The sequence below is a fragment of the Cibotium barometz genome, chromosome 21 (genome assembly GCF_041138505.1).
Source record: "Cibotium barometz isolate CiBa-2024 chromosome 21, ASM4113850v1, whole genome shotgun sequence".
In the NCBI taxonomy this organism is placed as follows: domain Eukaryota; kingdom Viridiplantae; phylum Streptophyta; class Polypodiopsida; order Cyatheales; family Cibotiaceae; genus Cibotium; species Cibotium barometz.
Genome location: NC_141066.1, coordinates 37705345 through 37720106, shown reverse-complemented (window position 1 = coordinate 37720106; position 14762 = coordinate 37705345). Strand labels below are relative to the sequence as shown.

Here is a 14762-nt window from a genome sequence, read left to right as displayed (position 1 = left end):
CTGTGAACTCCAGACGGAGACCGGAATCGGCAGGGTTAGTCGGAGCGGCTTCCATGGAGTCCTCCAGAGGGAAAAAGCCAGAAACCGGGGTCACCAACGGGAGGGACACAGCCCTGCGAGGAAAAAAGAAGCGGAGGGCTACAGGACAGCGGGGGCGGGGCGGGGGGGGGGGGGGGGGGGGGGAGCTGAGGCGGGGAGGAGTTAGCGGTGGGCGGAGGGGCGGGACGGAAGGGAGGAGAGAGAAGGCGGAGGGGGGAGAGGTGGCGGGGGAGAGAAGAGAGGGGGAGGCGAAGGAGGTTAGAGAGGCGGAGGAAAAAGGATGGGGGAAGGAAGTAAACGGCGGGGGGAGAGGCGGGGAATGCAGCGAGGAAGGAGGCGAAGGAAGAGAAGGCGGGGGGGAAGAAAGCGGAGAAGAGGAGGGAGGCGGGGGAGTGGAGGCGGGGGGGTGAAGGCGGGGGAGAACGCGAGGCAGAAGGCGGTGGGGAGGTGGCGTAGAGGGGCGAGATGAAAAGGCGGGGGAGAGGGCGGAGGAGACCGCGGAGGGCTGGCGGGGGGGGGGGAGAGTGAGGCGCGATGGCGAGAAGCAGCGGGGGGTCTCTTGTGTTTGGCTTATCTACAGTCCACAGTCATTCTCTCTAGAGTAATAAAGCAAATACTATCTCGTTATCGGGATAGGGGGCCCTTCAGCGGGTAATTTGGGACCCAATCTGGTGTACAATTCTCATATATCTCTCTCTCATCTCTTTAAAGTTTGAAGTATTAAAGTGGATTGAACTCACGAAACTCGGGATACAGAAGACGGTGTGAGCATTTGTGTGACAGGATCTTCCAATACAAAGACTTCTGTTGCATATTACATTGGTATCAGATTCAGATTGTCCACACACACCGTATCCTAGCATGCGGGCATCCTTGGATGGTTAGCTTGCGTTCCGGCACGACCACCGACTTCAACATCATGTCTTCAGAAGAGAGTACTCATCAGCCGGAAGACGTCACCCCGAAGGAGACCAAGTTCTTCCGCCTACAGCAGACACCATAGCTCTTTTTAGAGCTCAGAACCAGCTGCTCATGGAGCGTCTCCAACTCTTGAAGGCAACAGCAGCACGTCCTTCTCCGCCTCCAGCAACACCCGACTACATCTCCCTCTTCTTTCAGATGGAACAACAAAGGAGAGAGGATGAGACCCGAAGAAAAGAAGAAAAGACAGAAGGACGCGACTACGAGGAAGCCCAACGCAAGATCGACGAGGAGTGGCGCCAGGCTGAACTCGCTGCTTGGGAACACCAACGTGAGCTTAATCGAGAACGTATGTTACTCGAGCACCAACGGGAAAAGGAGGCCATACACTTGAGGTATCAACAGCCCTCCTCAGTCTCCCAGTCATAGGTGTCACCAGCCAGCAGTCCGCAGCAGCATCAACCACCGTCAATCGCAGTCAACCAAACTTCAGTAAGTATGATGATAAGTGTGATCATTCATCAATTTAATGCTCATTTTACATTTGGGCTTCCACTGGAGGAACCCATGGTCATCCAGAGGCACTTTGTTCGTGAACAGATCGTTGCTGATGACATCTTGCTAGAGTTCTGTTCGACAGAGGACAGTACAGTGGACCTCTTCACGAAGTCGCTCTCTCAGGATTTGCTCAGGCGGCACCCCAGCTCCCTGTGGTTGGTTTCACAGCCAAGAGCTGAGAGGGGGTGTTAGAAGTCATCTCCTGTCTAGTTTTATACACCAGGGCCTTTGTTGTGGGTGTGCCCGCCCTTATGAGGTGTTTTATCATTTTTCCCCACTCTCCGCATTTTTCCCCTATTTTTCCTATTTTTATGTGGCTTGGGAGACAGCCCATGTGCTGGCCGACTGCTGGAACTCGTCCACAACTCCATGTATGTGATGGCCAACTGCTGACAAGCTGGCCGACTGGATATGTATGCTGGTCGTGGAGTTTCAGGGCTAGTCGGCTGCCCTACAGCAGGCCGACTGCTGTTGGGGGGCAATAAAAATAGGCTTCCAGCCCCCTTGCCAGTTTTGTATCATACTCCGGGATCTTCTTGTGTATATAGAGCAGAGTTACACTCCTATATCTCTCTCTCTCTTGTTGTATTTTTTCTGCATGCGTTTTTGCTGTTGTGTTCCCAGATCTGGTCATCATCTCCGCTGCGTATTGTGACAGTTAGGGCTATCTGCGCAGGCTAAGAGCAACAGGCACAGCAGTTTTCTTTTCAAGTTCAAAAGGCCTCATTCCAGCGAGATTTCATTGTCTCTCCTCTTTTGGGATGTGACATGGTCTTAGGAATCCAGTGGTTTCGTCAGTATGAACCTATTCCCAATTGGGGACAAGACAACTTTATTATCTCTAAAGGTTTTCCTGAGCCTGTCATGATTCGGGGGGATAGGAGCATTCTTGGCGTTCCTATGATTTCTCATCTCCAAGCCCGACGAGCTATGTGCAAGGGAGCATAAGGAGCATTGATTTATGCTCAGACAGCTTCTATCTCATCGATAACCGCTGTCTCATCATCTTCAATCCCTCGATTGGCAGATCTCCTTTCTCATTCAGACATTTTTAAGGATGATCTCCCACCCAGTATCCCACAGTTAGCAGAACCTCCTAGCAAGTTTCCCTCTTGTCTTTCCAAGACTTTCATGGGCAAGCTAGAACAGCAGTCAGTTCGCAAACATTTGAAACCTGTTCCTTATGGACGCATTTTCACAGTCATCACAGACCACCAAGCACTTAAATGGCTCCCGACGATGCCAAGTGCCCAGTGGAGTGCTCAGCACACTAGACACGGTCAGCTCTTCCAACAAATTGGAGGAATGATCAAGTACATCCCTGGTCAGCATAACCCAATAGCAGATGTAGAGCCTTGGATAAGTGGATACTCAGATGACATACGGTCTTCCTCGTCCTTGCGTTGGGCATTCATATCGCTTGTTTACTCAAGCATTGTACAACATTCTCCAAAGAATAATATAAGCAAATACGCGTGGGGTGGGGAGGGGGGGTGGCTTCAATGGGTAATTGGGACCCAATAAGGTGTCGTCTACTTCACTCTCTCATTCTCTTCTCTCTCTAATCTCTGAATTGGATGCTAAAGATTCTCACCACATAAAAGGTATAAAGATGGCCCTATTGTGCATTATCACAATCAACCTCAGTACATGTAACAAAGAAAAACCCTGACACCAATCTCTCTCTCTTCTTCTCTCTCCTCTGTCTTAATCATGTTTAATCAACATCTAGTTCTTAATTAGGCTTAGGGCTATGGATCAATACAACAAGGCTTTCACACATGCAACAATTTTCTTTATGGGCGCAACTTTGAGGTTCGCACATAGCCCTAGGCTTTGCGTTGGCTTCAGACGATGCCAAGCATGAATTGGAGTGACTGTCAACACCGCTGAAGCCAAATCTTCCCCCAGTTCAGTGAAATGATCGAGTACCTTCCGGGCAAGGCCAACCTAGTGGCCCAACGCCTTGAGCAGGAAAGTCACACCGCTAGCAAAGAAAGAAAAAGAATAGGCTAGGGACGAGGTCGAACCATCATTCCAAGATTTGCAGTCCAATACATTGCCATTATGTTACCAGCACCGTGTCCCACGGGCCACATCCAATCCACACGAATGGATCTCACTGGTATAGGACTAGACGAAATGAAGCACAAGTACGAGGATTCCATGGAATTCGGTACTCAATGGGAACAGGCATTGGACGCCATAGGACCATGCCAATTTTTGATACGTGATAGTTGGCTTTTCTACAAAGGTCGCCTTTGTGTATTGAAACAATTCCAAGCAACTCTTCTCCACAATGTCGTTAACGGGTGGTCATAGAGGCATGAACTCGACTTTGGAGAAGTTAGAGCGGTAATTTTACTGGCCCAGAATAAGGCACATGTTCACTCATGTGCAACACTGTTTGGTTTGTCAAAAAGTGAAAGCTCCTCCCAGGAAGAAGATAGAGTTGTTACAACCTTTACCTTTTCCCAAAGAACCTTCCAAGATATCTCAAAGGATTTTGTGACGAACCTGCCTCCCTGTCAGGGTAAGCATAATGTTTGACAATTGTTAATCGTTTTAGCGAGTTTGTTATGCTTATTCCTTACAAGGCTAACATTAGTGCTAAAGATGTTGCTAGGTTGTTTATCACGCATTGGTACCCCTTAGGTGGTATACCTAGGACCATTGTGCAAATCTGATGAAGACCAGTGCATCTATTCCACCTTGTCCCCGTTACAATCTAGATCGAGGTATGGGAGCATATATACATATATACACAATCAGAGTCCTTGATTTTTTCTCAACCGTTGATTTATTGTAGGCTGTTGAGACGTCAATCGAGGTATATTGTTTGCCACTTGCTGTCACATCAACCGACTTCTAGCATTCTCACTCCACCCCTTGGAGGATCATCCTCCCTTGGAACCATTGCCTGAAAGCCTTTGCTGGTATGCCCCAAGTGGCATCCGACTTATAGGACTGTCATTCTCCTTGGGTATTGAGGAACACCACCAACCAACCTCCTGGGAACTTCTTCCATGTCTTGTGTTACTCTCCTTGGGCTATGCAGCTTCATCTGGGACTGAATCAGTGTTTAGCCTTGCTAAGCCTAATGCTCTAATACCAATGTTACATGGAAAGCTCTATGGGAGTCTTCTTTCATCCCTAAACACCTTTCTTGGAACAACCCGATGCAAAACGCATAGAGAAGATGGAGAGAAGAGAGAGAGAAAGCTGAGTTTTCAGTATATTAATAATACAAAAAGGTAGTACAAATCTTGGCAAGCCCTAGGCTGCCCCATCAAAAGGTTCTTGACTCAAAAAGTCCTAGTCTACTCACTCAGCCCCTATAGGACTAAATGCCTCACAATTATCTTGGCTTAGCCTTTTATAGGCTCACCACATGCAAGAGGCCTAACCGACCTGCTATCGGCCAACAGAAAACCACCCGACCTGTTGTCCACCAGTACTTGTGTCGACCAACTACAGTAGCTACAGCCGACAGCCCTCTAGTCTTTTTGAGGGTTTGCTTGAACATTCAAGATGCTTTAGCAAATAAAGGGAGAAAGGTTTGATAGCTATCACACACTTGAGCGTGGCTCGTGCCCTAAACTTCTGTATTTTTTTGCTGCCTATTAGAGATTAGCTCAGGAAATAGCATGTACATGTCATGCACATGACATATATGGAGATGATAATAAAAGTGCTTATTCCAAATTCAGCCGAGGGATTCCAGAAGCACCTGGATGCACTGCACACCTTCTGTGAGCAGCAAGATCTCACCCGATGGCGCTGACATCATATCACTACATGGGAGATCCAGTCACATCTTACATATATCTAGGAGTCACTTTCGTTGGCCCAATGTTCAACATGCACCCTACAACCCAAGCTAGACTTATGAGAGGCTACGCAACCCTAGCCCTCCTTGAGAGACTCTTTTCAAACACTTTAGGAATCTAGCACAAAGGGATTGCTCTTTGACACCTTAGTAACCCCTACAATAAAGAACCCAATAATGACTTCCCAAACTCGAACTCGTACCACTTCTCAAACCTGGGGACTCTACCCTATCCAAACAGTCGATGCATCCGGGTGCCAGGTTCACTAGGCTCTGATACCAACTATAGAACATAGTTCATAACATTCGCGTTTGCTTCATGAAGCAAACGTTTGCAACATGCGCGTTTGAAACTCGTGTTTCATACGTGCTTTTTTTTAAATGTTTTTCTAAGGTTTTACGTTTTTTGAAAGTTGATACGTTTTTTTAATCGAAAATCGGTCCATGCTTTATTGCCTCACATTTTTCAAAGTGCACCGACTTACACGAGCCCCAAGGGCCGACTCCCGACTGTTAGCGTGCTGCAACCTGCAGCCTACAAGTATTTTCAAAACCCTAACCCCTTTGTTTTCTCCTGTTGTTTCTGTACCTGCACACTACCACTTGGAAATCGGGACTCGAGAAGCTGTGTCCCGTATTGTACATGTTATACAGACTATAGTGCTGTACCTTGGGTAAGCAATATAAGTTGTAAGTTGTAAGTTGTAAGTTTGTAAGTTTTTATAATGGAACTTGGAGAGCTTGAGTTTACAATGTATATTTGTACCTATTTGTCTAAATCTCGTCCTTTCTATGAGGTATTATATCGGTCACGTATGTTACTCGGCCTGGGCTTGAAACATCCTTACATACCCGAATGCGTATGCATTTGCTAAACGTATGTTATAAACTATGTTATAGAAGACTTAAGCCTATGTGGTAGGGTTTTCGGAGATAGAAAGAAGACTGGTGGAATCACACAGCACACACAAGAGTCCTAAACTCATGCCTGGATTATGTACAAGAAAGAAGTAATACATCTGAATCTCTAGTATGGATTGGTTGAGTGAAAACGTCAACTGCAGCCTTGTGACCTATTGTACACTCCTGGATAGCAGTTCGCCTACAGAGAAACAGTGCTAAGGAAAGCACATGATTATGATAATTTAGCTACCCACATATATATATGCACCAATCCTTCAGGCTGGCTAGTATATGTTGTCGGGCTTGCTACCACTTGTCATCACCACCACATAATTGTCCCATGGCACATGAGTTGTCCGACTGCTCCCAAGGCTTTCTATCTGATGTCAAACTCATCCATGCTTGGGATTGTGCCTTGAATACTCGTAGGTGTGTCACAATGGATGAGGATGATGATATCATACCCATATAAGCCCTCCTTTTCCTGTACTGACTTAGAAATGTATCTCCATATGTATTTTCACATGTATTTACATGCTTGCCATAGTGCACACCATACTTATTCTGATAATCAGGATGCGTAGACGTAGGGCTGGTCTATCTTTTTGTTTAAGTTTCTTTCAATTTTGTTAGTCGTTTCCACGACCCAGTATCACATGCAACTCTTGTACCACTTTTGGTCTCATAGACCCATTCGGTCTTTTGAAGATGGTTAGTATAGCTCTCTCTCTCTCTCTCCACCTCGCAGCTCCCCACTGGGCAGAGCCCCATCACCCAGCTTGGGGACATTACAAACAAGCCATGGGTGCCATTTAGACCTTGGTCCCATCTCTATATGTCACGTGCACACCCGAAAGGTGTACAAGTGACATGGTATCATTCATGGCATCATAAACATTAATCACGAATTAATCGAAATTTATCAGGATTTATCTGGTATTTTCCAGCATTTTATCAGGCATTTAAGCATGGTATTCAGCATGTATCTCGCCGTATAGGCTGAGTACATCATCTAAAGCAGCACATTAAACTTCATTAGGCTTCATAGGCATTTATGGTGGCAGCCGACAAGTATTATGAGCATTTATGGCATTTATGGGCAGGTCGTGAGCATCTAGGAGCTGGCCGACCAGCATTATTCACACATATATACAGAAGCGCATCAGATTCAGTCCAGCATCTCAACTTCTCTTCAGCGTTTCCTTCCCAGGAGACAAGAGAAGTCAACAGGACAGCAGTTCACTCAGCATACAGTCATCATAGGCAGCATGTTCAGTCCATGATCTCATCTCTCCTCAGCGTTTCTCATCCATGGAGCAACGAAGAAGCAGATCAGCAGTAAAGCCAACATATTCAGCACATAGTTCATCATTCCTACCTCCTACATAGAGGGAAGCCAACATCGGAGGGTGGACCTCAACATTGGAGCAAGGAACAGTCCTCATCATCAGCATTCAGCCTATCCCTCTCCTCCCGAGAAGGATCTTCATCTAGGACAGCATCATGGATCTATTTAGATCTCATTGTAGCTGCATTGACACTATTTGTCTATCTCTTAAGCATCATTAAGTGAAGTTTAGTTAGCCTAAGGTTGTGATTACTACAATCAATATCTCACATGTCACACTATAGCACAACATCGTCCAACTCAACATCGTCCAACTCAACTTCGTCCAACTCAACTTCGTACAACTCAACTTCCAATTCATTTGTTGATAAGGGGCGATGCAAAAGAAGCTCACATTCATGGTGCATTAGCAACACCACAAAAACCTCCTGCCACCTGATCCAATGAATGGACGTCTTACCAAATGGATCAAATTACGTTACTAAGAGGGCAAGTTTGTGAGCTTCAAGGTCGAGTTGCAACTTTAGAAAACAAACTAAGCCGATCCTTAAGGCCCAAGAAGATGTAACACGCGGAAGCTCTGGGGTCTTCTTTCAGCCCTAAACACCACTGAGAACATGCTGATGCAAAAACGCAGACAGAAGGGAGAGGAGAGAGAGAGAGAAATGCTGGACATTCAGTATATTTCATATGGTACAAAAAGATACATAATTCTACAGCCATAGGTTGCCTTCTTGGAAAAGGTGAACATCACTAAAACTAATCCTATACTAAGGACCCATTCCATAAAGGAATGAATGAATCCTACAATGAGCACGTGCCCCTTTTATAGCCCCTTTGGACATCTTGGAGTGCTGGCCAACCAGCCGACTGGTCACATAAATCCATAAAGCTGCACCGCCTGGTCTTCTTGCTATATCTTGATGCACTTTCAGCCACCTTGCTATCTGGTACAACCGACGCCTTCTGTAAGCAGCCGACAACAACTCCCATGCCTTCCATGCCCTTCCTCCAAGTCCACACTGCCAAACAGCACTCTGTGCTCCATGTCCTAGCTCTAATGATCTTTTTCTTGGCTGCCCCTTCTGGATTAGCTCCAGAAATGTCCATGGCATTTCATGCACTTGACATCCCCCTCTGCTAAACTTGTTGACGGGATTCCAACCTGTCCTTGGATGACTGTCATCATCCCACTCTATTCCCGGAGTCCCTCTGTCATCCATCCAACTTTGGCAGCCCTTTTCACTGAAAACCCGGCCCGGTCTCCAAAACCACTCTAACTCTGAATAAGATCTATGCATCTGTTCCACCCAGTCCCCAATCCATTCCTGCCCTTGACTCTGAACACTATCTTGGTCTTCATTCCTGAAAAATGAGTCTGGCACTCACATCACCCCTTGGAGGATAATCCTCCCTTGGGACCGTTGCCCGAGAACCTATCTAGCTCCAGGGCTGCCATCCCCTCTGGCTTTGTGGAACACTACCAACAAACCTCCTGGGAGCTCTTCCCGTTCTTGTGTTCCTTGCCTTGGGCTTCGTATCCGTGTACTTTCCTGTACCTTGGACCTGCACACCATCATATGGGACTGGTTTAGCTTTGCTGAGCCTGATGCTCTGATACCAATGTAACACGCGGAAGCTTTGGGGGATCTTTTTTTAGCCTTAAACACCACTGAGAACGTGATGCAAAAACGCAGACAGGAGGGGAGAGTAGAGAGAGAGAGAGAGAGAGAGAGAGAGAGAGAGAGAGAGAGAGAGAGAGAGAGAGAGAAATGCTGGAAATTCAGTATATTTCATATGGTACAAAAAGATACCTAATTCTACAGCCATAGGCTACCTTCTTGGAAAAGGTGAACATCACCAAAACTACTCCTATACTAGGGACCCATTCCATAAAGGAATGAATGAATCCTACAATGAGCACGTGCCCCTTTATAGCCCCTTTGGACATCTTGGAGTGATGGCCGACCAGCAGTCGGTCACATAAATCCATAAAGCTGCGCCACCTGGTCTTCTTGCTATATCTTGATGCGCTTTCAGCCGCCTTGCTATCTGGTACAACTGATACCTTCTGTAAGCAGCCGACAACAGCTCCCATGCCTTCCATGCCCTTTCTCCAAGCCCACACTGCCAAACAACACTCTGTGCTCCATGTCCTAGCTCTAATGATCTTTTTCTTGGCTGCCCCTTCTGGATTAGCTCCAGAGAATGTCCATGGCATTTCATGCACATGACACAAGAAACCATCACCAAGGTTGAAGGAAGAGGTGAAGGAGGAGGTGAAGGAAGACTAGCAAGAGACAGTAACTTACGAATGGTGGTTGTGACCAAAATCTAGGCCCTCAAAATCCAAATTGTGGACTACCAAAAGGATGGAAGAGTTATGGGGTTGATTTGTGAAAGGCGTTGGCACATGCAGCTTAAGTAATAGAGTGGAAATGGTTGGCAGGAAAAAAAAAAAGTTGGAAGCCATTGGTAATCACACAATCCTCACCTATGGTACCAAAACCAACAAGGTGGACATCCTTAATTAGTCAAAAAAACTCCAGGGAACCAAGGTTTGAATTGCACATGAGCTTACCCGACACAACTAAGGCAAAAGGTGCCAAACTCACTAAATTTAGAAAGGCGTGTAAAGAACGCAAATGGACCACTTTTCGTGAGGGAAAAGCCCTCATCCAAAAAATTTCGAAACCCAAAACCATCCACTCTCCCAGGTTGTAGATGCTGCCCACATAGCCTCACCACCAACATCCAATGACCAACAATCTTGTACTACTGCAAATGTTGTATCTCAATGAGAGATACGAGATGAGGACTAGAACATCCCTTTAGGTTTTTGTTTGGTTTAATGCTCCTTTTTTTGGATTGGATTTGACAAAAAACCTCCATGGCCATTTATGTATTTGGCCATTTATGTATTTATGTAATGTCTCATAGGTCATTTTGGCCTTCTATAGACATTAATAGAACTTTCTTTCTTTCTCTAAACCAACAAACAAGCCAATAAATCCATCCAATGATATAGAAGTAGAATGTTACCCATCACTCAAAAAAAAACGGCCAAGTGTCCCCAAGATTGTCCTTGACAAGAGCCCTGGATGCACAAAATACACCATCTGCAGCCTTTGCCTAAATTCTTGTGGTAATGTTTCGTACAGCCATCTCAAAGTAAAGACCCCGGGGCAGTTTTCTTTCCTATTTACTCTAGTATGAAAGTAAGCAATGCAAAACTGCTCCTCTGGAAGTTCCCTGGAGATCTTCTGAAGTACAAAGTCCTTCAGCCGTGAGTTATCGACAACTGGAGCTGCATATCCAAACACACGTAGTGACCATGATAGGTTACACATAAAAAAGATACTCTAAACAAGTTCTAATCCACATGGTAGCTCAAATGCAAGAAAGAGTTAAAAGCAAAGATTGGTTGCCACACATGACCCATTAACCTCTTTCATAAGAAAAAAATAATGGCAAATTCGACATAAATACACCACCTTAATTTAACATAAATGCATGGCCTCCATGCTGGTGGATGACCTCAGAATAGACAGCAAATTATGACCATTTAATGACGGCCTGGTCCACTCTATTTTGAGAGTGAAAACAAACCCCAAAAATAAATAAACTATAAATTGAACTCTCAAAAAAAAAGGACCCAAAAATAATTTAGAGTTGATTAAATCTATGAGAAAACAAAATCAAGTGGGCACATTGTTTTAAATCTAACTTAGCCAAATATACAGAAATTAAGGGTACCCAAAGTGGGCACCTTACTTCAGCGAACCTCAAGGGGGCAGCTTACCTTAAAATCAAGTCTGCAAGTTAGATTTACAAAATTAACTGGAAAAAAAAACGATTTGGAACGGGCTAATTATACCAAAAGAAATAATTTAAAATCATTAAACTAAGTGGGTGCATTGTTACCTGGGAGATGCTTTCCCACAATTCTGATGATCCTCCTGCCATGCTTGTCGATGCCCTCTACGGTGAGGAATCGGAGCTCTTCGAGATCTTGGAAGTTGCGTGTGTGAGGGTCATCCTCCATCTGCTCTATCTCGCTGGTGCTGCTGTCTACCTTCAAGAAAAGCTCCATTACAGCGTCCAGCAAAATGTGGCACGTCCTGTACGAGGGAGAAAAGAAAACGTGGTTTCATGCATTAAATGAGGGTGAATAAGATATGGCGCTTATGTTATAATTTATTCCATTTCACAATTTTTATAGGGACTCTCTTTTCTTTTCTTTTTGGGACCAATAATATTTTTTTCTTTTTGGGACCATAATATTTATTCATATTAACTGTTCAAAATCAGGCATACATCACCCCCAAAGATTCAACTATCTACTCCTTTTTAACCTCATTCAAGATTTTACAAAGAAATTCCCATCTTTCATCCTCACACAAGAAACTAGACTGATCCCATGAGATCTGATACCCCAGTAATAAGCAAGCCTCCATCATGGCCTCAATAGTGCAGCCCCAGGGAGATTGTTTTTCTAACATACCCCCATGCTTTGACCACACCTTAACAGTAGATCTAGTGCCAAACGGGTTCTCAATAAAAGCCACAAAGGCGTGATCCATCTGTTTTCCCTTGCGGTACCACCTCTGAGTTTTAGGACCAAATCTTGGAGGCCTTTTTTTCTCAGTCTCATACCTCACCTGGCAACCAACAAACCAACATTAGGGAAAGAACCCTAGTATGCATGAAGCTCAACCAAAATCAAGGAAATCAAGGCATATTCCTCTGTAGATTCTGAATCAACAAATCCAGATCCAAAGATCTAATTTTATTTACATTACATACAGACCAGCACATGTATATACATTTATACATCAGCTCAATATCCTGCAAGCCTGTACATATAGCCACAGAAATTCGTTTCTGCTAGTCCAAATTTCCCATAGGATGCAAGTTTTGACAATGTTAAACACCAACCCACTATTGTCATCATTAACTACCCATTTCCCAAGTAACCAGTTCTCCCAAAAGGTTTACATATTCAGACCCCTCTCTATCCATTTAGTCATTTTGCACCAGGTGCTCCTTAGGGCTGGACATTCCCAAAACACATGCTTGTTGCCACTTTCTATTGAAGACCTACATCTAGGGCAAATGCCACTAGCCATGTTTCTTTTTTGCAGCTTATAACCATAGGCAATGCCCACATACTAACCTTCCACAAAAAAACTTGAAATTTCCCAGGGACCTGGTAGTTCCAGATCAAGTGCCATCTCTTGTTCCAACTAGAGGCACTGCACTTTACATTCCATATTTTGTTTTAATACATAACATTGGCATCCCCTTTCATCATTAATGCATAAATATCCCTAGTTTTGCCCTCCTTTAGTTTGACACCATTAACCCAAGACTAGTCCTTGATCCAAACTGAAGTATAAGTGGCAGTAGAGCATAATTCACTATGCAACATCTACATCACCTAAGTCATCAAGTCTCTCTCTCTCTCTCTCTCTCTCTCTCTCTCTCTCTCTCTCTCCTGCTGGTTAATTGAAACTCCTCAGATAAGAGGTTCACCTCTTTCCACCCAGCCACATCCCTGTCCTAATAGTCAGCCAGATATTTAATACCTTTGTTATGAAGAATCTTTGCCACTTCAGTATTATCAAGTGCAGCTAGGGGGGTATTAAACTTATGAGTCCACCATAACCCCAAGGACAACATGAAGTTCCCAGTTGCCCTCCCCCCACCATCCCAAGCCATGAAGTTCTCAGTTGCCCTCCCCCCACCATCCCAAGCCATGAAGCCCAGATTATCTTTCTAGCAATTATAGAGCATTTCGTAAAAATCTGAACATGTGACTTTCAGAGGAGCATGTGAAAACAATTTGTCTTTCCAGTTTAAGTTCCCCCATTTGCCCTTGGCTAGCACATCAGCCATTTCATCAAATTCCCTTATCATTAAGGCCCAAGTAGAATTTTGAGATAGCACCCTAGGTAGCATCAGAGTCCTTCTAGTAGCACAATGAGTGGGCAAGTGAATGATACCAATACCCCCTTCCCTTTTAGGCACTGACACCTTCTCCCAGGCCAAACTAGCAGGAACTATTCCATCTATTATTGAGAGACATTATTCTAGCAACGTGGCAAGATGGAGAGAGCTGAAAACAACGAGAGTTGAAATCGGTGGAGAGCGGATGAAATCAACTATTCGTTTCGTTTTTTATGATTCGTTTCATTTGCTCTGATTGGCGGGTCATCTATTTAACTGTGTCGTTCCCTCAAGTAGAGCAGGTATGATAAACTCCCCCTCCTCTCACTGTGATCTATTCGAAGTTGACGATACTATGATTTTCGATCGAGAAGCCAGCTAAGAGAGAGAGAGAGAGAGAGAGATTTTATGTACATTATGGAAAAATGCAGAGATGATCGAGAGCCAGAAAGAGAGATTTTGTCTGTGTGGAAAATCACAGAGATAACCGAGAGGCCAGCTGTGTGAGAGAGAGAGATTTCCAATAGTAGGGCATGTAGTATATGTGTGAGAGAAAGAAAGGAAGAGTGCTAGGTATTTTCTTTCTGTGTGAGAGACAAAGATGCTTACCTATTAGAGACAAGTGATAAAAAAAAGAGCTCCCTCCTTACCGTGTTTTTTTGTCCACAATTTTAAGAATTAGAATGCCTGTGTGCTTGTGATTCTTGTGTACATTTAAAATGTTTATTACAAAGGGAGATGGAAAGATGCAAACATTTTAGAACACATTGGCCAGGGAAGGGGAAAGGGGGGATATGTGGAGAGCTTTCAATAATAGGAGGAAACCTATCAGGTATCTGTTCAGATTAGCTAAGGAGAAAGGTGACAAGGAGGTGATAGAGCAGATTAGGGGATGAGAGGGGCCAGGAAATTGGAGATATGAAACAGATAGCTCAGAAATGGGTTAAGTTTCTAGGTGCTACCTTGAGCTTGAATGAAGGCAATTCTCAAAGAAGGTTCTAGGTGGGATCTTGCTTGACATGATCAATAAGAGGGTGGAGTCTGATAGAGCTAAGTGGTTGGAGAGAGAGCTAAAGTTGGAAGAATGTTGTATTGCTTTACAAAAATTGGGGAAGGAGAAATCCCCAAGGTGGGATGGTTTGATTGTAGAGTTCTTCGTTGCTTTTTGGTCATCCTTAAAAAGATATGGTATGGGTCACATGTAAGGAGGCAGGT

General features: G+C 44.7%; 1 protein-coding gene across 1 annotated transcript in view; it reads right to left on the bottom strand.

The window, feature by feature from the left end:
• The window catches only part of LOC147627152 (uncharacterized), a 28137-nt gene extending 16347 nt beyond the window's left edge, over positions 1–11790 (bottom strand). Inside the window, exons 1-2 of the mRNA XM_086815774.1 lie at positions 11523–11790; positions 10641–10905 (exon numbers count right to left, since the gene is read on the bottom strand). Coding sequence (XP_086671900.1) covers positions 10641–10905; positions 11523–11691 — 434 coding nt within the window. The 5' untranslated portion in view covers positions 11692–11790. The remainder of the gene's footprint in view (positions 1–10640; positions 10906–11522) is intronic.
• Between the last annotated feature and the right edge of the window lie 2972 nt (positions 11791–14762).